The sequence below is a fragment of the Lytechinus variegatus genome, chromosome 13 (genome assembly GCF_018143015.1).
Source record: "Lytechinus variegatus isolate NC3 chromosome 13, Lvar_3.0, whole genome shotgun sequence".
Lineage (NCBI taxonomy): Eukaryota > Metazoa > Echinodermata > Echinoidea > Temnopleuroida > Toxopneustidae > Lytechinus > Lytechinus variegatus.
Genome location: NC_054752.1, coordinates 6,609,987 through 6,637,744, shown reverse-complemented (window position 1 = coordinate 6,637,744; position 27,758 = coordinate 6,609,987). Strand labels below are relative to the sequence as shown.

General features: G+C 35.1%; 1 protein-coding gene across 3 annotated transcripts in view; it reads left to right on the top strand.

The window, feature by feature from the left end:
* Positions 1-27,758, top strand: part of LOC121426401 (rho GTPase-activating protein 27-like) — a 56,652-nt gene that overhangs the window by 15,929 nt on the left and 12,965 nt on the right. Inside the window, exons 5-6 of one of the 3 annotated variants that reach the window (XM_041622691.1) lie at positions 8,564-8,740; positions 22,242-22,271. In XM_041622691.1, the coding sequence (XP_041478625.1) occupies positions 8,564-8,740; positions 22,242-22,271 (207 nt within the window). Of the gene's footprint in view, positions 1-8,563; positions 8,741-12,053; positions 12,081-22,241; positions 22,272-27,758 lie in introns of all 3 variants that reach the window. The other 2 variants (XM_041622692.1, XM_041622693.1) reach the window with 2 other exon arrangements.

Sequence of the window (27,758 nt, the reverse complement as noted above, 5' to 3'; positions counted from 1 at the left end):
GAATGGAAGTCAAGGGCGTACATTATATTTTCTATGTTGTTGAGATAGAGAAGGCTGTGCAAAGGAAAAATGATTTTAGAGAAAAGAGGGGAGGGAGAAGAAGTAGGAGGATGGAAAAGGGAAGAGATGAAAAGAGGAGAAGAAGGGAAAGTTGACAAGGATCAGAAGTAAAATATAAAATCGCAAAGTGTCTGAAAGAGAAACAGAGATAGACAGTGAGGGAGAGAGAAAAATAATAGGCATACACAGTAAAATCACTATTTAGAATTATATACAGTTTTGTTTGAACTATAGAGTAGTTGTTTAACAACTATAAAATTCATCGATGATTACGTACATTAAAAGTTGACCTTTGTTGTTCAAGATTTTAAACATTCCTTTGAAACAGTTAACCAACTAAACTGTAAAATTCACTGAGATAAACTGCATTGTGATTTGTATACAAATTTTAATCACAGTTTTGGCTGCATATGCAGAGAAGGGGAAATATTAAAAAAATTAAATAATTTTAAAGGAAATCAAAGGGTATCTTATATGCATGTTCACAAACATAAGACTTCATACTTTTATTTAGATATTTTATATAAATATGAAGTTTAAAGCCATGCTACTTCCCAGGGTCCTTGGAATTATTTTTTAATAGGGGTGCTGGATGTTTTGTTCAGGGGATTCTCAGAAAAAAAACTATCTCCCATTATACTGAATATCTTATTACATGAAGGTCTTTTAAAGGGATGGTCCGGGCTATAAATATTTATATCTTGATACATAGAGTAGAACTCACAGAGCAAAATGCCCCAAATTTCATTGAAATCTGATAACAAATAATAAAGCCATTAAAGTTTAAAGTTTAGCAATATTTTGTAAAAACAGTCATCATGAATATTCATTAGGTGGGCTGATGATGTCACATCTCCACTTTTCGTTTTCTTATGTAATTACATAAAATCATATTTTTTTTTCGTTATTTCATACTTGTGTAAATAATATGTCTCCCTTGTAATGAAATAGTTGTATCAGTTAATATCTAATGCACTAAAATCAGTTGACAATTCAATTTTCTAGTTCTTGAAGGAAAAACATTGAAAAAACCTAATTTCATATAATAAAATACAGAAGAACAAGTGGGGATGTGGCATCATCAGCCCACCTAATGAATATACATAACGACTGTTTTCACAAAATATTGCTAAACTTTAAAATTCAATAACTGTTATTTGTTATCCGATTTTGATGAAATTTTCGGCATTTTGCTCAGTGAATTCTAGTCTGTTTATTAAGCAATAAATACTTTCAGCCTGGACCGTCCCTTTAAGTTTGCTAATAATCTGAATCTGAGACATGCAGTAAACCTGCACAATTGCTTTTCCAGATTCGATACAAATTAGATCACGTTCATACTTCCATTAGAATTAGCATTGAGGTGTCAAACTGTCTGCTCTCAGATTTTCCCCAGACTGAATCTTCTCACCTATAGATATCTGAATAATGATGTTACTATGCATGGAGTTTTATCAGGCATATACATTTGATGCAAGAAGTTTACATACAGTGATACACCCAGGAAATTCAAAGAAAAGTTAACACTTGCCAATCGTCACAAAATTCACTGTATCTTATAAAACATTTGTGCTATGTTGACAAATTTGATATCAAACGAATGAGTATGTCATGCCCCTCTATCACATTGCTTTGTCATCAGGAGCTGAAAAGTATTTACGAGTCCTTTTTTCCTAAAAAATCTTCATATTTTAGACAAATTAAAAATAATAACTTGACAAAAACATTTAACATTTATGCTATTTACTTCTTAACAAACATTTCAGATTGCACTTTTTTGTTCAGTGGTGACATATCATGATATAAAATGTAATATTAATCATATATTTGACATTTATATGTTTCTATGAAACAATGTTTGAAAATATAATATGAAACAATAAAATACATTGGACACAAATATTACTCTTTTTCTTTAATAAAGAAAATTCTACCTGAAATATACTTTAATCCCAAGGGCATTCTGATTATGTGAAAGAACTTTATATACTCTTTCATTTGATATCAATATTGTCATGGTCGTATTTATATTTCTGAAGATACATGTATAGTAAATGTTATGATGTTTGGCAAGCGAACAAATTTCATTGAAATTCATGGATGTATGTAAACTTTTGGTGTCGACTGTACATGAACAAGTTTTCAACAAAGCCATATGTGTGATCAATACCAAGCGACAAAAAAGGCCTTAATGTGAAAAAAAGTTCTTCAAATGTCATTTCAAATTCTTTGTCAGTCTTATCATATCACCAAATGGCTCAAATTGGAGTCCAAAGTAATGAAAAATAATGTTTGTTTGCATGTTTTGAAAAGTAACTGGGGAAGTTGGATATTGTCCATACTTCCAAAAGATAACCGTTGTCAGCCAGCATTTGCAGGCTTCCAAATTGAGAATTCTTCAAATGCCTGCCATAGCAATGGTTCCGTCACACTTTCAAAGTAAATCAAGAAATTTAACCAATATCCCATTTTTATATTTAAAAAATCTATACTGTCAATTTGTCAAGTTTTAACCAAGTATGATAGTAATGATAGGCATTTATATAGCGCCATCTATCTAGAAATAATCTATTCCAAGGCGCAGTGTTTATTGTTATCATCACCCCGGCCTTAGCCCGAGCCGCGTTTCAATGCTCAGTGCATTCAAGGAATTAACCCTGCCATGTGCCCATTCACCTCACCTGGGTGGAGTGCAGCACAATATGGATAAATTTCTTGCTGAAGGAAATTACGCCATGGCTGGGATTCAAACCCTCAACCCTCTGTTTCAAAGTCAGAAGATTAATCCACTGGGCCACAACCTTCCACGTACATGTAGTACCAACCTAGTTTTCAAATCAATCTACTTTGCTGTAATAAAATCACTAGCTTTATTTCTGAAAGAATTATGTCACTGGTGTGAAAAAGAAAGAGGAAGTATATACAGCACTCAAATGAAATCAAGTGTATAGGTTTAACCGTATTCGAACTTGCTATTTGCATGAGGTGTGGACTTTCTTTTGTGGAAATGTAAACACAAGTGTTTTCCTATCATTCATAAGAAAGTTTCCTTGTCATTTTGCTTTTCTTTGAAAATCGTCCAAAAGGGATATTTTAGGTTTCATAAATTCATATCCCTTCAGAGAATTCACTTGTTTACGGATGTCCTGGTAAAGGGCCAAGAGGTGGTATACATGTAGGTCTATACATGTACATGTGTATGTACAATAGGTTTTTGAGCAGAATCAACCTGGAAATGCTAAACTGCTACTAATTTGTCTCAGGTTTGCGTTTGTTTAGTTCAAAAGTCGTCTCTGTGATTGAATCGACCAAATTGTCATTTTCAAACTGAAAAGTGAATGATCTCGCTGGAGTTTATGTCATTGGACTCTATCAGGATAATCCTCAGAATTTGCCCTTCTTTGTGCATTTAAGAGCGATCTGTGTTTGATGCTGCAAAACAGCCCAGTTTGAAACTACTCTCCGTTGACATATTTTTGAAACGCAAAGCGATTTAGTTGAAGCTCTTTCTTTTGATAAAGCTAGTAAAGTACTACATGGACAAAATAATGTAATTAAATGATATCAATGTTTTAATGTGCACATAGCCATTCCAAGGACTGCGGCCCATATCACCTACATGTATGTGCACAGCGCTGTTTAGGATAAGGACTCCACTTTATTGTGCTATTAGGCAGTTTCTAATCCACTTGAAGATTCTGCTATATGGACATGTACCATATGTACTAATTTGGCTATCACAACATGATTTTAATTGCCAGGACTTGATAATATTCAATATTTCTAATTAGAAGTCTCGAAAGTAATATTTACTCCACCCTAGACACTTTATACTCTACATATGCGTACTTTATTTTAATTGGGATCAAGACATGTATTTTCATACAGTGTATAAGTTCAGATTGACTTATAGGCATGTTGTTGACATCCAGTCCACCTCATACAGTAGGATTAGATTGGATCCATGGGCGTTATACTACAGTGTAGTTGGATGATCGTTGGCTTCCTCGGATGAGTTGATTTACAGAATTGAATCAAAGTGAGCATCATTTTTAAGATGGACAGACATCACTCGCTCTTGTGAACATCACGCTGATGCTGTCAAGAATCATAAACCGTATATTTGACCATTTAAATTAGAATGGCTTCCAGTACATGTACATTGATAACTTTCAAACCTCTCGCCCAACCAGGGGTTGATGAGTCCACCCTGCCCGGTCATGTTTACGAGACTATTCAGGTAAGAGGGCTTTTTAAAAAAAAATATCCAGACGTCGGAAAACTTGGGGCTGAAATGGGATTGAGAAAAGGGAAGGCCGAATATTAGATTTAGATTTAAACCTTGTTGATTGAAATATAAGTCTTAAAGATTTGAATTTAAATCTTTTGAGATTTAAAAGTTAATCCTTAAGATATTGAAAGTATTTGAAATTCCGCCGGTCACTATTCACAGCCGATCTGGATTTATGATAAATCCTTGGAATTTAGAGTGTACATGTACTTATTAAAGATTCCAGTTATTTGCTTGGTTTAGGTTTGATAAAAGAGCTCTGAAAGTATCCATGTTTTGTATTCTATAGAGCTTTGATTTAGGATTCAGGTATATGAAACTACATCATTTGAACGCACTTGATGTACATGTAAGTGATTTAGACCTATTTATCAGCTCAGCACGACTTCGTTTGAATTATTTGCTTGAAGTTTAAGTACACCGTGGGCAACACATAAATTGATGGTAATAAAAAGAGGAAAATCGAACAAGCATACCACTGAAAAGTTCATCAAAATTGGATGTAAAATAAGAAAGTTATGACTTTTTAAAGTTTCCCTTATTTTTCACCAAACAATTATGTGCATAATTCGGTGATATGCAAACGAGAGAGCTGATGATGTCCCTCACTATTTCTTTTGTTTGTGGTGGCTTGATTTAAATACATTTTTTCAATTTTAAGAAATTTGACAATAATGACAAGCTTGACTGAATAAAAAAATGTTAAATCGATGATAGATCCACATGTTGAGGGAGGAATAAAACTTTATTCACTTGGCAATGAGGAGAAAATGAAAACAGTTCATATAATGACATATAAAAGAAATAGTGTGTGATGTCACCAGTCTTCTGATTTGCACACTGATGAGGATGTGCCTATAGCTGTTTTGTGATACTAATCAAAACTTTAAAATTTCATAACTTTCTTTGATATTGTACACCCGATTTTGATGAAATTTTCTATGTTGTGCTTGTTGGATTTTTCTCTTTTCATGAAATTCAACTTTTTTGTTGGTCGGACTTGTCCTTTATAAGTTTCAGGAAGTACTGACTATATGTATTATTTAGTCATTGTGAATAGTGCTCATGTTTATATACAAGTACATGTACATGAGAGGGGGAGAAAGGGTGAGAAAGAAAGAAAGTGATAGAGAGAGAGAGAGAGAGGGGAGGGAGGCAAAGACCATTGTCAGATGAATATGAAAGAGAAGAGAAAGACATAGAATATATGAACAAGAGGTGTAGATACATGTAGCTACAATGTATGGAATTCATTCCATTAAAAAGGTGAGGGAAACGAAAAAGTCTGATTGAAGATGAAACTATTTTTTTTTAAAGAGAATGAGAGAACATTACAGAGAAAAACCTTTTTTGAATTTAAAGCAGATTACCAACATTCAAGTGAGCGCACCCCTCCCAAAATCAACACTTTGAACAAAAATTGAAAGATGTTTTTGAACTTAAAGTTGAATTAAGAAGACGATTCCAAATATTGAGATATTTACATTAATAGCAACCTTACAACCCCCAAAACACTAAGAGGTGATTCGACCCCCCAATTTTTTTTGTCAAAATAGTGAATTTGAACGATTTATCCCTACCCATTTTCCCTGAGTTCGCTCCTGCAATGCCTACCGAGACGGGGGTTATCTGACTGTGACGTCACCGGCGGGTATGTAGTAAACAAGGCAATGCCATTTTGTGTACTATGCACGTACGCCTGCATATTTACTTTTGTGTCAACACTTCATTTTATCGATATTGATTTCATGTGAACGATATTAAAAGGAAGTAATAATTATTGAAAGTCATATAGTCAATAATATGTCCCTACATTGTTAAACTTTTTTTCTTTGTAGCGATTTTAGACGATTTAATGCATTGTTTTCGTTCGGGACTGTGTCCGTATGGCGAAACAAGTCATAAACTGCAGTTGAAGTTGTATCTTCGAGCCGGAGAAATTGCAAAGAGGAAATGATTAAAAATATATTTATGGTCGTACTATTATTCAAAATATGTAAATTCCCTCACAATGATACCATAGACCCTAAAGGAATAATTTCAAGGCGAATAATATGAAATTTGATCGAGGTCTTCTCACCAGTCGATAAACGTATCTTCGGCCATTCTTTCACTTCGTCAACAAATGTCGAATAGAAAAGTAAAGCCACCGCAGTAGTATACTATACCGGTACCGTTTGTTTACGTAAATGCAATACAGCAAAGTTGAAAGCCGCGCGCTAAGCTTGCTGTGTGTTTGTTGTGTGTAGGCGGCCGGGCAGAGCTGAGCTAGCTGCCGGATCTACTTTCCAGCTACTCACTCGAAGGTACATCGTGATAAAATGAATGAGAAATAGTGACAATATCATTCAATAACTCACTGTTTGCAATCTTACATCATGATTTAACAGTTCATGATAATAATTCAAACTATTCTTTATACAGGTAAAGTAAAGATTTGTACATATGATTCTTATTTGTTTGATTCGAGTTGCTTTGAAAAATATCTTTCTTTGACTCTGCATAGCATTTCTGTATTAAACCCAGGCACCTCTTACACTAAATTCCCGCCGGTGACGTCACACTCAGAGTGATTTTTCTGTACACTCGTCTCTCGGGCTCTGACAGGGGGCTAATTTCATAGACTTTCTAAGCAAAATATCGAGAAGGCAGATGGTTTTTGTGACATGCTATCTGTTTGAACAATTAATATATACTATATATTGTGTGTGGAACCCATATTTATGGAAACTCACCCCCTTCTTAATTCAACTTTAAGTATGATTCCAGAAGAAGGCTTTTCAGGATAGGTCATTTATTACATGCATTGGTGGCGATGGAGGGGGGGGGGGGGGAGATTTTCAATTTTTGTACAGGAACCCTTGGCAGGGTTGTCTCCCCCCCTGGACCAAATATATCTCACAAAATGGCCACTCATGCCATAAGCATCTGTTGAAAGAAGCTGCATACAATAGAGTACCGAAGTGTGACGTCATCAATTTTCGCAAACCTCTGTAATAGAGCAGCGAAGTGATGACGTCACAGACAACTTTTTTCTTGCATTTCAGCATTTTTGATACCATCCTTTGGTAGAGCGTGATGATAAACCCCCACTGCCAAAATTTGGTGGGTATCGGTCCATGGGGCCCCAAGATATGACTCATGAATACATAATTAGCCTCACTGTAGTGAGTCGATTTATTATTGGCCTTGGTTCTAAATGGTAGGAATCAGACCAATAATACATTGACTTCAATGAGGCTAATTGTGTATTCATGAGGTCTTACCTAAGGCCCCCATGGACCGATTCCCACCAAATTTTGGCAGTGGGGTTTTTTCCTCATGCTCTACCAAAATAACGTATCAAAAACACTGAAATGCAAGAAAAAAGTTTTTTGTGACGTCATCACTTCGCTGCTCTATTACAGAGGTTTGCTTTAATCAACATACATACAGTATCCTTGATTGATGTACTCTGCACTCAGTTCTAATTTAACCTGTACATATTGTGTAAAGACCAATACTATTGTATGGGTTTTATGTGAATGTATGTGTCATGCTGGTATTTATTTCCTCATTGGCTCTCAGAATACAATAAAATACAATGAAAACTATATGATGCATACAAAGTGCGTTCCCTTGCTTTTTATTAACTTTTAAAGATTTGTTTAATAGTTGAATGTTTTTCATTATTGTGTGCATTTTATAATGTATTTACAGTCTTGATTCTTGCAATGAGCTAGGGGCATTCGTTCCTTGGCCTATCAAAATCATTGCCAACACTTATTGACTGACTAACCATTTTATTTCTCTATTGCATAATACCTATTTCCTACTTGCATGATTCGCGCCACGTTTGAAACGACGATATTTAGTCGTGTGGTAATCATAGTAATCGTATCAGGTCATATCAGATCAGTCGTGACGATCGTACTGATCGCAGAAAAAATTGAATTGATAAAACATTGTCGCGATCGGTTGCGGGAGGCCAATCGTGGCATTCTTAACAGATTGAACGACAGCGGGAATGCTCCATAAGATGTGTATTAGACTGATATACCATATGTTTTCATTTCGCAGGTTGTATTATAAAACTCAAGATGTTGATAATTTGTACTTTTCACTACTAGTAGATGTAAATTTCAGATTTCTAATTCCCATTTTTCATTCTACCCCTCCCCTAACCCAACCCCTGCCCTGCCTTCTTGACTATATTAACACACATCCTTCTAGGTTGCCTCGTCTCCTCGTCATCGAATGGTATCGGACGGAGTGGGTCGAGGAGATGACCCGAAGGTTCCAAGTCAACAGCTCCGAGCAGGGAAAATTTCACAAGGGCGCCCTCATTCTTTTCACCCTCACTTACGGTCTTCCAGCCCGAGCCTCCCTTCCGAGAGCCGCTTATTTGACGTAAGCTTTGAATCCGTCGTCCTTGTGTGTTTGTCTGTCTTTTTGTCCTGTTTTTGTCTCACGCTCTCACCCGCTTTGTCTTCTTGTGTCGTGTATCGTCTGGGAAGTGGCTTGCTTGTTGCTTTATCCATTTGTTTCTGGGTGTTCTTTTCTTTTCGTGTGTCTAAAAGCTGGAAACATTGCTGCATTTATGTCTTGATATCGGCTGTGTCTCTTCCTGAAAATTATAAAACATATTGGAATTAATATTAACTCTATTTATTCTTTGCTTCTTACTGGAACAGTGAGCTCTGCTTCTTTTAAAACCTATCTTCAACACTTATACCGTGTTTACACATTGACTCGGCTCGGGTGTTGAATCCGCGAGCCGGGTTGAACACTGCGAAGAAGGGACCAGAGATCGCGTTTATACGTACATATAAAAAGGCGAGTTCAACACGGCTCGCTGATCTCGAACGGAAGAAGAATTATGACGTCGCAAATTAAACGCGGGAAATTCACCGCCGGAATCAAATCTTGTCCGTGCGAACAACAACAATGCCAAAAGTGAAAGTGCGTGCAGTGACCTGGTCAAGAGAGTTCGACACGGCTTTCTGTTTACACATGAAAAAATTGCCGAGTCTGACTCGGCTCGCGGGTTGATACCTACGATTTTGGCGGATCAAAAAAGCCGTGTTCGACACGGCTCGCGGATCACTCTGATCGCGTTTACACAGCATAAAATTGCCGTGTTGAGCATGGCTCGCGTGTCTAACCCCCGAGCCGTGTCACTGTGTAAACACGGTATTATTCACTTGTATCACATCATCAAAGGCAAAACAAATATATATATATATTTTTTGGGGGCTACTTATCACAATCTACTGCAACACTGGATGAGCTTTAACATGGCAATGAATGAGGATTTTACAGGGCTCTTTTCCTTGAGTATTTTGGGGGTGAGCCCCTATGTATTTTTTCCCTCCATCATCAAAAAATAAAAATGCACATATCATAAGAAGTGAAAAATGCAAGAGAGAAATATGCAGTTAATGGGCATTGTTATGATAATCCAGTTATTTAGAAGCCAGTTGATAGTTGATAGACATACACCCACGCATGTACAGTACATCCTTATAGTAGGTGCTTACATACTTTCTATTTAAGTGCTTGTAGATAACAATCTTTAATACTCTGTCTTTGTTTTGCTGGCCTTATGTTTACCTTTTACATGAGTACCATACCATATATGGTCATGCGAGAATTTATGAACCCACTTGATATCAGTGCACTGCTTGATATGGCAAGAGATTCTTCCGTCAGGAAATTCAGTGATGGAAATGTTATGACAAGAACTTTCAAAATATCTGTAGTTGAATTAGACTGTATGTACTTCATTGATTTTTTATTCAGATGAAAATAGCATGGAAATTTGTTTTTCTTTAAACCACGATTGTGGATGTATTTTTCAACTAATAAAATGCTTCAAAACTGATAATAAATTTTGTGGTATGAGGACTATTCTATGAAAACAGAATTCATCAGTACTGTTAATACTCGGGCAATCTAAATCCGAAGTAAAATCTTTAATGTAATAATGAAAATTTATATATTTGAATCGCAAAGAGTCTCACAATTCAAGTTTAATTGAAATTCAGCTTTAAAGCAAAGCATTCATTATCATGGCAGTATGCAGTGCTTGAATGATATACTCTACTTAATAACACTTTGCTATTTCCTTGTTGGGTTTAATCTCTTTCTGCAGAAACAAAAATGCCATGCCGCACTATTCACATATATTACCGAGACAATGGAATGTGATTGGCTGTTAGCTGTGTATTTGTAAACCCATTAGGGCCAGGACTCGAAAATAAAAAAAATATTGTTTGGAGATGGCAACTATTTTTATGATTAGAATATTGTTTGTCCATGTTTTCAAATGAAATTATCAAATTAAATCATATTTGCTCTGAGAATATTTAATATGCACCAAAGTATTGCATTTCACTTCAGTTGGAATGGGAATTATAATTAGAGCATGAAAGAACATTATCAAATATTTTCATAATGTGTTATCAAATTGCATAATGTCTCTAAAACCATAAAAAATTCATTAATAATATTTCAGAAAATGAAATGCTGATTCATATATGAATTCCATAAATTGATGGTTGAAAAAATACCTTCATTCCGTACCTCTTGATGGCTTGCTTTGTCAAACACTGTACTTATCATCTGGTATTAAATGGAAAAAAAATGTTTGTATAATCATTAAATTATTATTTATTCACAGTATTTTACGTGTATTCTACTAGTGACGTTTTCCAAGGTCTTTGTTATCAGTTTTTGCTGATCAAATTGTCATTTTTTGTCATTTGCTTGCCTTGAAATAAGAGAAATAACGAAAGTGATTGGAGCAAAGGACACAAAACTCAAGAAGAGATTGTTTTTTGGATGGCCAATTGGGAGAGTGTCTATCAGTTTTTTCATAGTTTAAATGGCTTTTTATCAATGTACAATATGACCCAACATACTTATACACAGCAGGGGAGGGGTGGGGGCAGTTGTCGAATCCTATAAATTTTGAGAACCTATATTTGTTTACTAAAAATTTTACACAAAATTCACTAAAAAGTAAAAGTTTGCATGAAATCTGTCAATTTCACTTGAGAAAATGCAAAGGCACCCCAATGACAAGCTACGTCGCTTCGCACCCAAGCTTTCAAGTTTCTTCAAAAAATTTTAGGCGTCCTGCCCCACAGGAAATAATTTCTGCATACGGTCATGAACATAGTGCATTCAAAACAGAATCACATCTCTTTCTGGGTCCCGTAACACAAAGGTTAGCGATTGATCGTACGCTTGATTTTCACAGTTGATTGTACATTGTAGTTAATAGAATCAATGGTAGAAAAATGTTTTACGATCATTGCTTAGCTTTGTGTTACGGGCCCCAGATCTTATAAAAATATACATTTATCTTGAACATTATCAAAAATTACTGGAAGCATCTATGGTTGATGGGGAACTTTTCAGGTATTACACATCTAAAAATGAATCATATTTCTTTCAAATCTACATGTTATTGTGTTAAAATTACTGTCGTTTCCTTTCTCATACTCAGGTGTTTTGAGGTCGCTATCATATCTATTCAGCCAAAATGTAATTTTTTCCCCAATGTTTGTTATGTAATGTACATCTTCTGTTGATGTGTGTTCTGTTTGGTAATTTCTAAAAATGTATTTTGAATGTTTTGTATGTGTGGAAGTTGCTGAATGTTGTAGCATTTGTGCTTCATTCCTTGTATTTCTATTTCTTTTAAATGATAATCCAGAATCCATCTCAACCTGTCACTGATCAGGTAAAGTCAGTTTCTTGTATTCCATCACACACAGGAGCACTTTATTCTCATTTTTTGAGGCAAAAACACCTTTTATCATAACTTTTACACATTGCAGCCCACTAAAAGCCCACTAAAAACACATTAAATATGGCATTTTCTATTCCCACGTTTTACACACTGAGCATGTTTATTTCCTTCATTTTCTACAGAAACACTATCTGTATTTGATTACACTGTAATGAATATTCAGCACCTTTCTATATATTTATTATATTTGTACAAAGAAGTAACTCTTTAACTCTCATTTTATGAAACACATATATGTAGGATTACAATGAATAGTTCTGTTTAAAATTCATAGAGTATGTATAGTATCTTTCAATTTTCAAATTAAGCAATAAAAGCATTTTCTATTATTTGTATTTTCTTTTTTATCTTTTAATCACCTTTCTTCTAACATGAACAAAAGAACATTCATTTGCCCCACTCAATATTTCATTTTATCATCTAAATTCATTTTAAGAGCCAGAAAATCACATGGACAATTTTTTTTCATTCTATTTCTTGCATTTTAAAATCTTTACATTATTAAAATTCACATACACTTTTTTAATAGATAGTTTCCCTTTATATAGAAGGATCTTCTGTATAGGTTATACCAAAGTTTCAAAATTTTATTGAAATCAAAACAAATATCCTACTAATTGTCTGGTATATGCACACTTTTCTGTATATTTGATTTGTAAATAAACCCAACAAAATCTTGATATCATGAATGGTTTCCACATCCTGATTTCCTATGAAACCGTTCAATTGTTAAAGTGAGCAGGAAGTTGAAAAAACGATAGCACAATCTATTGTTGATCAAGTGAATGTTTAGTTTGCAGTAAATTTAGAAAGTTGGCCAGCCTCAAATTCCCCTGAAGATCAGAAATAGAAAGTGACAAGGGGAGCATTTCATGAAGAGTGGTTTTCACCGACAAATTTGCTACCAGTCAATCATTAGCAAGATCTTCAGTAGCTTATAACATGGTCCCAGTCTTATAAAGAGTTACGATTGATCCAATCAATCAAAACTCTATGGAAATCCATTAGTTTCATAATATTTTCTTTAGGAAATTCACACAATGTCCTTTGAAAACAAAGAGAAGCATACTGAATTGTCAAGAAAACAGTTAATGTATGAATATACCTCATATTAACTAGAAAATATTTTGAAGAAACATGTAATGTAGATGTTGACGTTACTGGCTTTCCATAGTTGTGATTGATTAGATCAATCATAACTTTGTATAAAAATGGGGCCCTGTTGGTGAAAATCAGAGACTAAAGTACCGGTAACTATTCATGAAACGCTCCCTCAGATATGTGTACTGCTTCATAGTATTATTATCCCTCTGCACTTTCTCAGAGACTCACACAACTAGCACTTCATAGATTGATAAATAATGAGACATGTATATTGTATCCAAACATAGTTGTTTTATTAATGAATGACATGAAAGGGGCACTACCTAAAGAATACCTCTCCAAATAAGGCTCATCCTTCTTTTTGAGCCTGAAATAAATTACACACTTGTTTTGATATACTTTTTCATGTGTATGTGTTAATGATTATAAATTGGAATTTATGTGTATCATAATCGCCGTGAAAACCTATGGTACTGCCATGTGGTACATTGGTTTGCCGAATGTATAACTCTCTCTATTGCCATGTAATAAAATTGTTTTATTGTTTTACAATCAATTGTTCATCTTAAGATAAACATCTTTAATATACTTCCCTAGAAGTTGGTACATGTACATGTATGCATATATGGTAGGAGTGATGAGCTACACTATAGCAACTTGACCACAAGATGGCGCTGTTCTGTTATCATACTAGAATTCTTGTTGAAAGTTTCAATGCTGAGTGGTTATCATTAGATGGTGTACATGACAAACTTGTTTTCTAGGAAGAAGTTGGTATAGGTGAAAGGTGTCGTTCTCTAGGGAGGCACATACATGTACCTGAGGAGTCCCTCTTGGGAAGGATTGGAGGGGGAGTTGTCCCGTTTCACCTTTCCAAAGCTCTTTAGCCTATATTCTGAACTCTGGTAATTTGCTTCATGCCAACAGTAGGGGAAGGCGGGGTAAGTTGAGCATAGGGGCAAGTTGAGCCACCAGCCCCAGGCCAATAATGAATGAGTCAGACATTGTGGTGGTGTCATGTATTGATGACCCATAGCATAACCCCTAACCCCACCACATTGTTTTCAACTTTGAAACAAAAAGTAGTTTTTTAGAGGGAAAAATATGAATTTCATCCAAAAAAGTAAAAAAGAGTGTGAAATAGATAAGTGCTTTATAAACACACACGTCTTTACATATAATAAAGACATGATAACAACATTATTAGTCCAGGTATGGATCTTCATTCTTGTCATAGTCTTTTATATGATGGATGCATAATAAATGTGTGGATACAAAATTATCGCACTGAGTTCGGACTGGGGTAAGTTGAGCCAAACAGCATGGGGCAAGTTGAGCCATGGTAATTCCTATGGTAATGTATCTTAAAAAACAAACATACCATAAAAATCGATTGAAATGCTGGCTGAAAGGAGTAAATTTACATGGCTGCTCTTTTCCTTTTAAAGGATGTTAGTATTTATAGAGAATTAGCAAATGAAAAGACTTTAAACAAAAAATTGACATGCTGGTTCTCCCTTCATACATTTTGTACATAAGTTTTTGTGGCTCAACTTACCCCAGAAGGTGGCTCAAACTTACCCCATATATGGGGCAAGTTGAGCCATTTGACATCGTTTTTTTCAAAGGTCACGATGACTTTCAGTGTGGGGATAGAAAGTTATATATAGGTGGAAAATATTTCAGAAGAGTTAAATTTCAAGGCAAGGTACTTATTTCGACAAGATTATTAATCATATCAATTCTAACATGCAAAAAGCAAAAACTGTCACAACTTACCCCGCCTTCCCCTATTTATCAATTTTTATGTAGGCCCTATAATAAAGGATTCTTCCTCGGGGAGAGATTTTTTTTAGGGGGGGGGGTGGGTGAGTGTTGCCAATCCAAGGAAGTTGTCTTGTTTCACCCTTCCAATTTTTTTTAATGAATAATGCTCATATATCTTTAAGTTTGGTAATTTTATAATCCTTGATCCAGTGCTGAGAAGTCCAATATATAAAGCCTTGCGAATGCTGCCTGTTTCGTATAAAGTATGTGCACCTTTTGGGCTCTTTTCTCAGGCTTTAATGATGGAGGAATATTTTTTCAGCCTCCTCATATACAACTTTAATAATTTGATTATCAAACTTATAAACTTATGAACTGAAATTATGTATGACCTGTGTCAGACTTGTATCTCACCTAAATATAGTTTTACAACGATTATTAAGGCCACATCCTACGTGAAACCAGAGTTTAGAATATGAGCCTTAAATCTTGATTCTACTTTTGAATGCTTGTGATTATTCATACCTTTTAGTTGGGTTAAGTACACCATGATGGTAACAGCAATATTGGCATTTGTAAATTTCAATTTTCAGGGGTCTCAACTTGATAAAATATTGATTGTCACTGTCAAGGGTCCTTGAAGAAGTATGTCCATGTATTAACAGGAAAGACATTATCAGGAAGTACTAGCAGATCTCCAATTTCCCACTTCTATACATGTATGTATCATTTGAATGCCTACATGTATATGTCTTTAAAATTATCCGTGAAATTAATGATTAGAATTTTATTTTTTACATCCAGTATAAAAAAGCAAATTTCCATATGAATTCAATCCAAGTTTAACTTCATTGATTATATTTGACAGTTGCATTTATAGTAGTAGTAGTTATTTATAAAGAAGGCTTCTGCATGAAGTATTTGAGGTACAAAAGTACTTCTTCCTAAATAATTTCTCGATGTCTTCATGCTCTCCTGATGTGAATAGACATATCTATTTGAGCACAGCCATGATAAAAACAATCATATTCTTTATGTAAACACTTCAGCTCGTACACTGTGTCTAACACAAAATGAGCAATATTTTCATATTCTTGCATTTTCTATACTTCCTCAAATTCTACCAGGAATAGTCCTTGACTATACAGGTATATGTGCAAAACTAGCAGTTTCAGAAATGTCAGGAAATAATTTCTCTAGTTTCGTACTGGAATTGCTATGCATTTTCCATTCAAATGCTGCTACAAACTATGTGTAGCTACATGTACATGTAGTTTCTACAGAGAACTGTACAGAAATCGGTTGCATTCATTTTCGCGATCAAGCAAATCAGCTCATCGAATTTGAAAATTGAAAAATTCCTTGGAAACATACCCATGCTTGTATGAGAAGCAACAAGGATTAGTACCTGTGCTCTGTGGCAAGTGGCAAAGACTCCCGCTTCTGGATGCACCCCGTTGTTGGAGGAGCAAGTATTTGATTTAGGCAAGGACATGGAGGAAAGTAGGAAGGAATATGGGAAAACTTATGTCAACACAACGTGAGCCAGATCCAAACGGAGGAAACATTAGGAATAAACCTGTCCCAATTGATGTCGAGCAGCACCCAGTGTATGTCAATCTGCAACAGATGGGGTTCGGAAACATGGACAATAACATGGCTACTCGGGAGGGGGTATGGGAAGCATTGGCCAAAGCCACGAATGCTCAACAGTGTAGCATAAAGAAGCAAGACCGAGGTCTTCGGTGGCGGACTTTCAGTGATTCCAGAGCCAGCAGAGCGGCAAAGATGGCTCGTACTGGCAAGGGGACTCTACCTAGAAGTTCTATGGTGAGTTTGCCTGATAGGATATTAGGAATTTCAAGTTAGTGGGGATCAGTTTTGAAGATTTCCCAAAGGAAGTCCAAGATCGGTGGTGGACCCTCTATTAATTAGGGTGTCGGCAAAGATGGCTTGTACTGGCAAAGGGACTACCTGATAGGAAATTAGGAATTTCAAATTTGTGGGGATCATTTTCAAAGATGTCCCAAACAACTTGAAACAAGGTCCAAGGTTGGGGTGGACCCTCCAGTAATTCAGGTGTCAGCAAAGCAGCAAAGATGGCTCGTACTGGCAAAGGGACTACCTGATAGGAAATTAGGAATTTCAAATTGGTGGGGATCATTTTAGAAGATATCCCTAACAAGGATCAAGGTCGGTGGTGGACCCTCCTGGGATTCAAGTTTCAGTGCAAATGTGGCTCTTACTACTGCTGAAGGGTCACTACACTTTTTTGAGCTTTTATGATGCAAGTAGGAAATAAAGAATTTCAAAGCTTTGAGAATTGCTCTCAAAGATGTCTCAATTTGTTTCTTTTGAGCTCCTTGTTGCGGAATTAGAAGAATCAAGGTATACAGAGAAGATGATGCCCGGTATAAAGCATTTCTACTGGAGCTATGTACCAAACCTGAACGCTGTTCCCTCTACATTTGCTTGCATGTTACACCAGGCACCGATTCGAAACCTGGGTGTAGAGTGGCAAGGTGAAGATTAATGTCTTGCCGAAGGACCGTAAGCCATGAAGGGATTTGAACACACGATCTGATGATTACAATGTGAAACTGTGAAAGTAAGAATAATCAAGGATTGAGCCATCAAATGAATGATTGGAATTCAATTGGGTCGGCCGTACATAAGTTCACCTTTTTTTTGGCTGCTACCCTTTCAGTGTAATACTTCATTTATGTCTATGTCTGATTTATTTCATGTTTGTACTATTTATATTGTTTTTATACTGAGAAAAATAAACTGAATTGAATTGAAATTGACATACTTTTGATAGAAACGTTTAACAACTTTAACAGGAGCAATCCTTAGAGGAAGAATGAAAGGAGGTATGGCTTTAGAAAAAGATTCAGTTGTTTTGAATGGATAGAAAAACAAGGAGACAAACAAGCAGACTACCAAGAAGTAATAATTATAATAATGCTCAATTCTTGTATAGCGCATCACACATAGCATAGCATGTCCCTATGCACTTAAAGAAGAAATAGTAAGGTAAGAATAAAGTAATCAAGTTATTTATATTGGACCATTAGTTCAAAGTTGGTATTTTATGCATTGAATAGATATGTTTTAAGGGATCTCCTGAACCTACATAAATCACTTTGATATCTCATTGAATTAGGTAAAGCATTCCAGAGGACAGCAGAGGCATGAGTAAAAGCACGCTCACCATATGACTTTGTAAAGTAGAGGAAGAAGGAGACTGAGGAGCAAGAGGAGGCATGAAATCTAACTCTAGCGAGTTGCGATTGATGATGCTTCCCCAATTCAGACCAGTCGTGTAGGATGTAGGATCATGTAGGGAGGGAGAGGATTTGGAGGAAAACAAATAGCGAAATAAATAATAATATAAATAATGATATTGTGGATTTGTAGAGCACGCATATCATCCTAAGACGCTCATGGCGCCAGCTTAGCAACAGTTCTCTGGGATATAAACATGCTACAAATGTAAACAAATCCCAAGTTGACCTAAAATCCTGAAAATAACGCAATTCATTAGCTACAAACATTTGCTTGTATATAAAATATTACATCACTCGTGAGAAATCATGGCTACGTCATGACAATAAGGGAGTCTTTTGCTTTTATCATTTATACCCTTTTCATAAACCCATCCTCCGATTAGCCGCCTAGGATAATTCAATAATAATTGCGTTCACAAACTCCGAAAATAATCCGCACTATTTTTACGAGCGCCCGTCTTGATAAAGGTGGATAATCGTCATGACACTTGGACACGCCCCCTCCGATGCGGTGGTGTTGGAAAAGGGTGACCTTGTGACCGCACCATGGCAATTATCCGCATTATTTGGAAATGCATTCATAAAGTCAAAATCTGGTCCCGATGCTGCTATTATGCGGATAATAGCAGCATCAAAATAATGCGGATAACTCTGGTCCTCCTCCGATTTTACGACCAAATTATGCTGCTATTAGCCGCATAATTGGGTTTATGAAAGGGGTATTAGATCATAACCAACTGCACTTTGACTGCACAGAAATGCAAACTGAAAAAATAAGATGAAACCAGGAAATATTTTTGTGTGTTGTGTCAGTGGCCGTTAAAGACTTTGCATCAGTATAGAGGTATACTTTCTAGTGGTTTTCATCCTTCACTTTTGGTAGAAGCATACATACTAATAAGAGCTCAGAAGTGACAATTTTTTCAGAGAGATTTTGATTGATGAGGCGTCTACATGTAATTTGCTTCTTTCCCCATTCTTGTATTCTGTACAGTCAGAACTGAAACCCAAACGTCCTCTTGAGAAAAAAAACTTGAAATTAAGAACTTTAAACAAAGACCCTGTTCACATTAACAAGGATTGCAATTTTGTAACGGTGCCTCTGTCGAGATCGGAAAAAGGGGCCTCTCTATTCACAACATCTTTAAAAACTGTGTAGTATTTCATGAAGCCGTTTGCCGTCAGTGACATCTTTAATCCATGCATTTGATTGGCTGAGAGCTAATCTGATGATTAAATATCATTGTCGGACATTTTGTGAAACCTTTCCTTAGACTACACAAAATATCCTGTTATGAAACCTAAAATCTAGCATCCCTATGCCATTCTAAAGGACTTAATAGATAGTACTTACTATCCTGACCTTAGCCTGGCAGGTTACAGCTCTCAAACTTTCCCCAAATATATTTTTTTTAATTTTTCAAATGAATTACATTTAGCTGGTTCAAATTAAAGCAAACGAACACAACCTTATTTAGAATAGTTTTTAAGGTTCGGCCAGCCATATTACTTTACCGATGTTCATCTATTTGTTTCTTTATCCAAAATATTTACAATGTATCTGTTTTTTTTTTTTTCATACAGGATTGGGATTATGAAAAAAAGGTATATTTGCTGTGACCATTATCATGCCCAAGTTACATGTATATATATATACCTCCATGCATGCATTCACTAAAAAACCCTAAGAAAAACCCTTGTCATCGTACCCCCTTACTGAAAACTAGGATTGAAGCAAAACCAGGGACCCTGTTTCATAAAGGACTTGCAACTACCATGGCAACAGGGCTCAGCAGCCAATCAAAATCAAGGTTACCGTGGTACTGTAGTTGCCATCTTGGCAAAGGTTCAACAGTTGCATGTCCCTCATGAAACGGGCCCAAGGGCCACTTTGCATAAAAGTTACTAAGTAAATTTGCCATCCAAAGGTAACTCACATTGATGGTAACACGACCTACCAGCCAATCAAAATCAAGGATTCCATGGAAGACACTGCTGAATGGCAAAACTAATTTTTATGCAACTTGACCCAGGCTCATTTCCTTGCAAGAAATAAGTGCCCTTTAGATTTGGCAGTGATCATTGCAAGAGTATGATTGGAACAGTCCTTTCTTCAATCCTCTTGAAGCCACAAAATTTGTGACATTCTTACCCTGTTTGAATCAACTATTTAAAGAAAAAAAATCCCCTTGTTTTGCTCGGTTCATACTAGTACACTCTGAATTTCGTAGTTTAAATAAAAGCTTCATCGAAAAGGATTGTGACGAATCCAAGAGAAGATTAAAAATCTATATAAATCTTATTTGGATTTAGCTCTTTACTGCATTTCTTTACAAGACTTTTTCAAAATCTAGAACACAAGAGTGCCAAGTTTGTGGATTGTGTGGACTGTGGACCATGATACGTTATATATACTGCAGATACCCCTTGTGTTGTCTAAAAGCTGTTAACATTTTAATTAAAATACCCAAACCATCCCTTTAACATATTGAAACAAATCAGCATTAACCTCAATTGTTTCAATGTCATTTTGATTGAACACACAAACCACCAACTGCCATGGCTGTATTTATTATGAAACCTGGGTTACTTTGACCACACATTTATGAATTGCCAGTAGTCAACTTGTTCCACCAATTAAAAATTATTGTTATCCCCTTGCAAAAAGTTGTCAATAAATAATTGATTTGTTAAATGCGAAGAATCTGAAAATACAAAACTATCATTAATTTCAATGGATTAATAATACATTGCAATCGTCACCAATATGGACAAAATATTATGAAGCCCAGCTTTCCATGGAACTGTGGTTTAAAAATCTAGTTTAGACGAGGGTTAAACCTAGGTTTAAATTGTAAATCAGAATACTGTCCAAAGAGTCAGCGTTTACCCCAATTGAATTCAGGATTCTACTTCAATGCATGCATATATGATATGTTTCAGTCTCTTTAAGCTAATGAAATTTAAGTGTTGAATAGTTTTGATAGTAATGTTACACCTATTTGATAGTTCCCACTGCTACAATTCATTTCATAATTGAAACCATGGTCCTCATCATGAAACAGTCGTAGTGATCTATCTTATCAGATCTTATCAGATCAGCCGTGAAAATTGTATTGAAAAAATGTCGAAAGGTTTCAATTTTATTGTGATCAGCTATGAAAAGTCAATTGTGGCGTTCATAACAGATTGCTCGACGGTGGGAACAAGGTTTTAGAATCATGTCTGCCATGAGCTTTATATCATCCGCGTTTTTTTAAGATAAAATTGTTTGAATTTAAGTTGTTTGATCGCATGCACGACAAGGACCAATCCACCATCTGTATTAATATCCTTCATTGATAAGACCTGACCACTAACAAATCATAATGTAATAATATTGTTGTTTCTGTAATTGTTAAATATATTTCTAATCATGAAATAAATTCTTTTGTTATCATAATATGAAAGTCATACCTCTCACAACAATGATACCAGTTTCCTCATACAGTATATTCATTTGAAAGATCATGCCATGCACTTCTACAAAGATCTGGTCACTGATGACTTTCATTGAGTGAAATAGACATAACCTTTTCATGATTTCATTAAATGAAAAAAAAAATCACAAGTCACCAATCCTCTATAAATTGTTCAATGAAAATCCATATACATGTAATCCATTGGGTATAGTAACTGAATGTAGATGGTGTCTAATAAAACACAGCAAGTATTGTTTGAATACTGTAAATTTAAAAGGGCTATGCTTTGTGAAAATGAACGAAATGCCATGTCCGTTTTGTGGATTTGCCCATCTCTGTGAACTTTTCATCCTCGATCATTAAACAACATTCATCAGATATTGATTGATGATATATTGTTTTCATCTCATTTAATCAATACCATAATGGAACAAATCTAACTATATTTTCTGAACTTTCCTCTCTCACAGAAAGAAGAAATTAAGAGAAAATTTAATAATGTAAGTCCCAGAGTTTGAAGGTTTTTTCATTTGATTGTTTGAAATAATTCATTTGTTTGTGGTTAAGAAGTATCTTGCTTTTCATTTTGATTGTTTGAGTTAACTCATTTGTTTGTGGTTAAGAACTATCTTGTTGTGCTGTGTAATGTATGATGAAAGCAAACAAACATTTGGAGTGTAATGATGATTTTGGTGCGTTACTTTGATAAACCCTTGATCAACAACTTTGCTAACAACTTGATAGCATGAAAAAGCCACATGTGATTATAAAAAACCATGGCAACCTCTGGCAAAAAAAAGAAAGTTTTCAGCGATGTTGATTTTCTTAAAAATTGTTTCAAAAGAAGAGTTTTCTGAAAGTCTCTGGTTAGAGATAAGTGAAGTGTTATAAAGCCATTAAAACATATGGTTTGTAAGGACAATATTCTTGTTCATGAAATCGCAAGAAGGGTTAATTCCAGTAACAACATTTTTCAAGACGTTTTTTTCAAAACAAATCAGTTTTTAACTGTCAAAAGGCTGCAATTTTAGAATTATCAAACAAATAAACTTTTTTTTTTAATTTTCAAAATCCAGTTGATGAATTGAATGCAGTGTTTCTAAAATAAAAAAGAGTGGTTTCTGCTGATTGATCTGGGCCCCATTACACAAAGCTAAGCTATTAATCGTAGTATAAATTTTCATGTATGATTGCATTTAACACAATGCACAATCTAATAAATCTTATGAATGATTAAAGCTTTGTACTACAGGACCATTTCTTGCATCTCTATAGAACAGTAATGAGTTGAGAAGTTTTTCAAATTGTCCTGCTGGAAAGAACACAGTGATACACACTGTGATCACACTGTGTTTCATAGTGTATTCACAGTGTGTTCAGTGTTACACATTGTGTTATAGTGTGATCACAGCGCATTCAGTGTTACACAGTGTGATCACAGTGTGTTCACAGTGTGTTCCCAGTGTGTTCAGTGTTACACAGTGTTACACAGTGTGTTCAGTGTGTTCACAGTGTTACACAGTGTGATCACAGTGTGATCATTGTTACACATTGTGTTACACAGTGTGATCACAGTGTAATGCACAGTGATGACAGTGTGTTACACAGTGTGATCAAAGTGTGTTCACATACAGTGTGACAGGTATTTTCACACCTCGACAGTGTGATTGTTTACAGCGCTTTCACATGGTCAACTATGTGAATATGGGATTCACACTGTTGAACTGCTCAAAGTTGACAGTGTGAAGGTGATATCACATTGTACACCACACTGTCAACACACTGTGGGTCACTGCATTCTTTCCACTAGGGAATATTGATCATTATTAAAATTCAAATTCTCTTTAGTTACATCCGTTTACTTTATTCGCATTCATAAATGTGACTTATGAAGCAACAAATCCACTCTGTAGAGTGCTCAACGCACAGAAAGAGCTGAGAATTAAATAAAAAGTTTTGAGACGATGTTGAAAGTACGTCTAGTTCAGAATGTGGACACTTTGCCAATTGGTTTGAAGTAAAGGTTATTCTGCATAGCTCAAAAAGTATCCAACAGAATCTGAGATGTTGTTATAGTTTGAAGTATGTCTTTGTGTGAATGCTAATGGGCAATTCCATGGAAAATGTTCACTTTAGAGGAAAAATGAAGTCTCAGATTTCACTTAAGCAGTCAAATTTTCTTAAAAAGTAATCTATAAAGTACCAATTTCCAATAGAATAATCGCAATATTGATAAAATTTTGTAGTTTTTTTCCATCATCAAAAAAATAGAATAGTAAATTTCAAAATGTAAAAATGTGGCTATTTTTAAACAATTCATCTTTCCTGTCTCTACTAAAAGCAAACAAGGTCCCAGAGGTCTCTTTTAACTTTTGAATAGTTGATTAATGTTTAAATCAACAGAAAATCATCGTTAAATTTTATGCCATTCATCAATTTTAGAGAAATCTGTCTTCAGATTTGTGTGATTTCTTTACCATTATCAGTGTCATGTCCGTTACGTTTTTCACTTAAAGTTTTCATAGCTTACAGGAAATTTGTCTAAAGGTACTGCAGATTCAGATTCTATGTTAGAATTAAACTCCCTACCATGGGTAGCGATCATTTTCCCTTACCTCTCCTCATTTTCATAAAAATGGCGTAACGGACATGACAATTTGCGTAACGGACATGACGCCTTATATATGACAAAAGGCAGCATTCACAAAAACAAAATATTAGGCTCAGTGTGGCAGACTGAGGTCAGTCTCAATTGCTTGAGGATAGCTGGATGTAATAACTCCTAGAATCTGCATGTCATTCAAGCCATTTTTAGAAGTTAGTGAATGATGAAAGTTCAGCTCTTGTTCTGGTATATTTTTCTGAGAATTAACGGTATGCCACATAATATTAGGAAAGATGCAGCTAGATCTGGCAACATACTTAGATCACAATCTGCATCATTTGCGTTTGAACAATGCAATTGATTATCTTAGGTGTTTGCACTGACAGTTTGGAGCATGATAAAACTTCAACTTGTGTGAATTCATGAGATCATTGATGATACATGTATTGCTTCAAACTATCTGACTTTCACCAACCTCTACTTCATCAGTGATGGCACAGGCTCACATTAAAAAAAAACAAGTTTGTAAATTCAGAATCAGATGTCTGTGTTACATGGTGTAGCTCTATGAATCCATGAACCTACAGTGGCACTTCTTTGCAATATCACAAAGCAAAGGGGCTGTGGAAGGAATGTGGCGCGATCAATAAATTATGTCATCATAGTATTTTTGTCAGCCATAATCACGATTTGAATGATGTATCTTCATTTGTACACAAGCAGCGCGGACAATGCAACGAAATTAGATACAGCCACATTTGTCAGCAAGTAACATCGTAAGATTTAGAACATCCAAGATTTGATGAAAGGATGATTATACTCAGGATGATATTTAATTCAAATGAAAAATAATTTCAGAAGCAATTTACAAACATTCCGATTTCCTTTCAACTCATACATAATCGATGATGAAAGATTGGTTTCCAGGTACTGCTATTAAATTTTAAAATACTTTTTAATGTCATTTTTTAAAATCTTAAAACTGACATTAATACTACTACAGTACATATTCTTTATCATAAAATACATTTCATAATATGTTCATCTTGGATTTATATAGGTCTGGTACATTTGTTTTCTTCTAACAAAAAATGAGATTTGATCTTCTCAGTGTGCCGTAGTGGTACGATAAACATTGTATTCTATAAAAAATATCATGGAGGCTATAGCTATTAAATTAATGATACCTGCCAATAATATCTACATAGTTTTCTACATAGAATGTTAGTAAAGGTACTTAGCTGCTACATAATTACATTCATTATTCATATTTCTTTCATTTTGAAACTAAGAAGTGCTAATGAAGTTCACTTCGTAAGGGTGTCATGTCCGTTACGCTAGTGTATATTATCAAATGGTAAGCCATGAATAAAAAATAATCTTTACTATCAACTTTTTCTCTTTTAATTAGGTGTAGAGGATGGTAGTAACTGGAAAATACCCTCTATCTGTTGTTCACGGGTGTAAAATAATTTTTTCTAAATATTTTTTTGTTTTATAAATATTGTATGGAAAGCCCCCCTCTTAAATTGCAAAATAATGGGAGATATTACTGATTACCAGTTATGATGTGTGTCTCTAACCTCTAGCCTTAACATGTAAACAATTAGACTTGTACCATATCTTGTAATAAAAAAATTATATTCGCTTACAAAAAGTGGACGAAACTGTCATGTCCGTTACGCTTCGTGTGTCATGTCCGTTACGCTACATTTTGAGCTATGAATACAGAATGCACTTCAAAACTGTTGTTAAACACCATTTTATGGATAAAGCATGATTTTAAGGTTAAATTAACACCAATGTCAGGTGCATGCAATATAAGAATTCACAGGAATTTTGATAGGCAATTGGAGGTAAAAATGCTTCGTCCATTTCGTGTCATGTCCGTTACGCTCACAAAGAGTGCAATATCTCAACAACTGTTCAATGAAACAATTTGAAATTTCATGTGTATGTAACTGATACTTAAATGTGTCTGATAAGCTCAGTAACAATTATCAAAAGACTGCTTATTCTACTGTATAAACCTTTGAATTACAAAAATTTGTCTGAACGTCATGTCCGTTACGCTGGAATTGACCTAATGTTAATTTTTCCCCATAACCACATTATATCAACTGGTTATAATCATATTGTATTAACCTGTCATCACCATGACGTCACATCCACAAGTTTTCAGTCCATTGCCAATTGAATGTGGTGCTGTATGAGTTTGAAAGTAAAAGAGTGTCACTCATGAAAGTTATTGTTTATTTGTTGTGATATCAATTGATGATAACTTGTGTCAATGATAGAAACATTGCATCATCATTTTTATAGTAACATCATCCTTATAATCATGTATACAATTTTTTTTGAGGGGGGGAGGGGAGGGGGGGGGGGGGGTTGATCAACATATTGAACTATTGGGATACAGATTGTCCATGATTAATTCACCTTTATAGGAACTTGTGTGTATTCCAGTTATAAATCTTGTCTATTTTACATCTTTATGGGATACTTCAGCTCTTGCCATTTTACATGTATATTCTTCATATTCTATTGTACTCGACAATTTTTGTACTAATTAACCCTTTTGATACCGACTAATCTGTTGGCAGATATATATTATATTATAACAGATAATCTTCACTCTACTCTTTTGATCCTCATTATTCTCCTTTGAACATCCTTTCCTCTATCCTCTCCTCCCCTACCTAATCATACATGTATGTGTACTTTAATCTAATGAATGTTTCCCTTTATCTTTAGTTCTTAAATATATATATTGTGTCTAGCATTCTGAATGACATTTACAGTCATATATTCCTTCTTATATCCTTTTTTTTTTCTCATCCGTGAACCCATTTCTAACTCCTACCCGTTCTACCACCATTACGGAAGAAATAAAACTTCCATGTATCTTCTGTGTATATGTTTTGTGTTGTTCTCTGTGATTACACAAAACAATCTTCCCTATAAAGGAGAAGTATGTAACCAATTTTATCATCTCATTTCAGCGTTTGCTCTTTTGTAATAATGATAATTATGGCAATTCTCATATCCACTTTATGCTGAAGATGTGAATTGTCACGATTACAACTGCAAGAGAAAAACCACTGCACTTGTATCGTACATTAGTGCACAATATCTTGTTTATATGAGCAATGTTTGTACTAAATAGGTTCATTATTGCGGATTGAAATAATCGCTAGAGGGTATTCATTTGCATATTGCCGACCCACGGCGTATTTGCATATACCCCCGGCTTATTTGCATAACTCCTGACCAATCACACAACGGATCAGTGCCCACCTATTGTTCTCGCATGGGTGCGTACGGTCTTGGAGATTAGTATAGAGTACGATATCGGATAAATCTCTGTCACTTGATAAAGAGT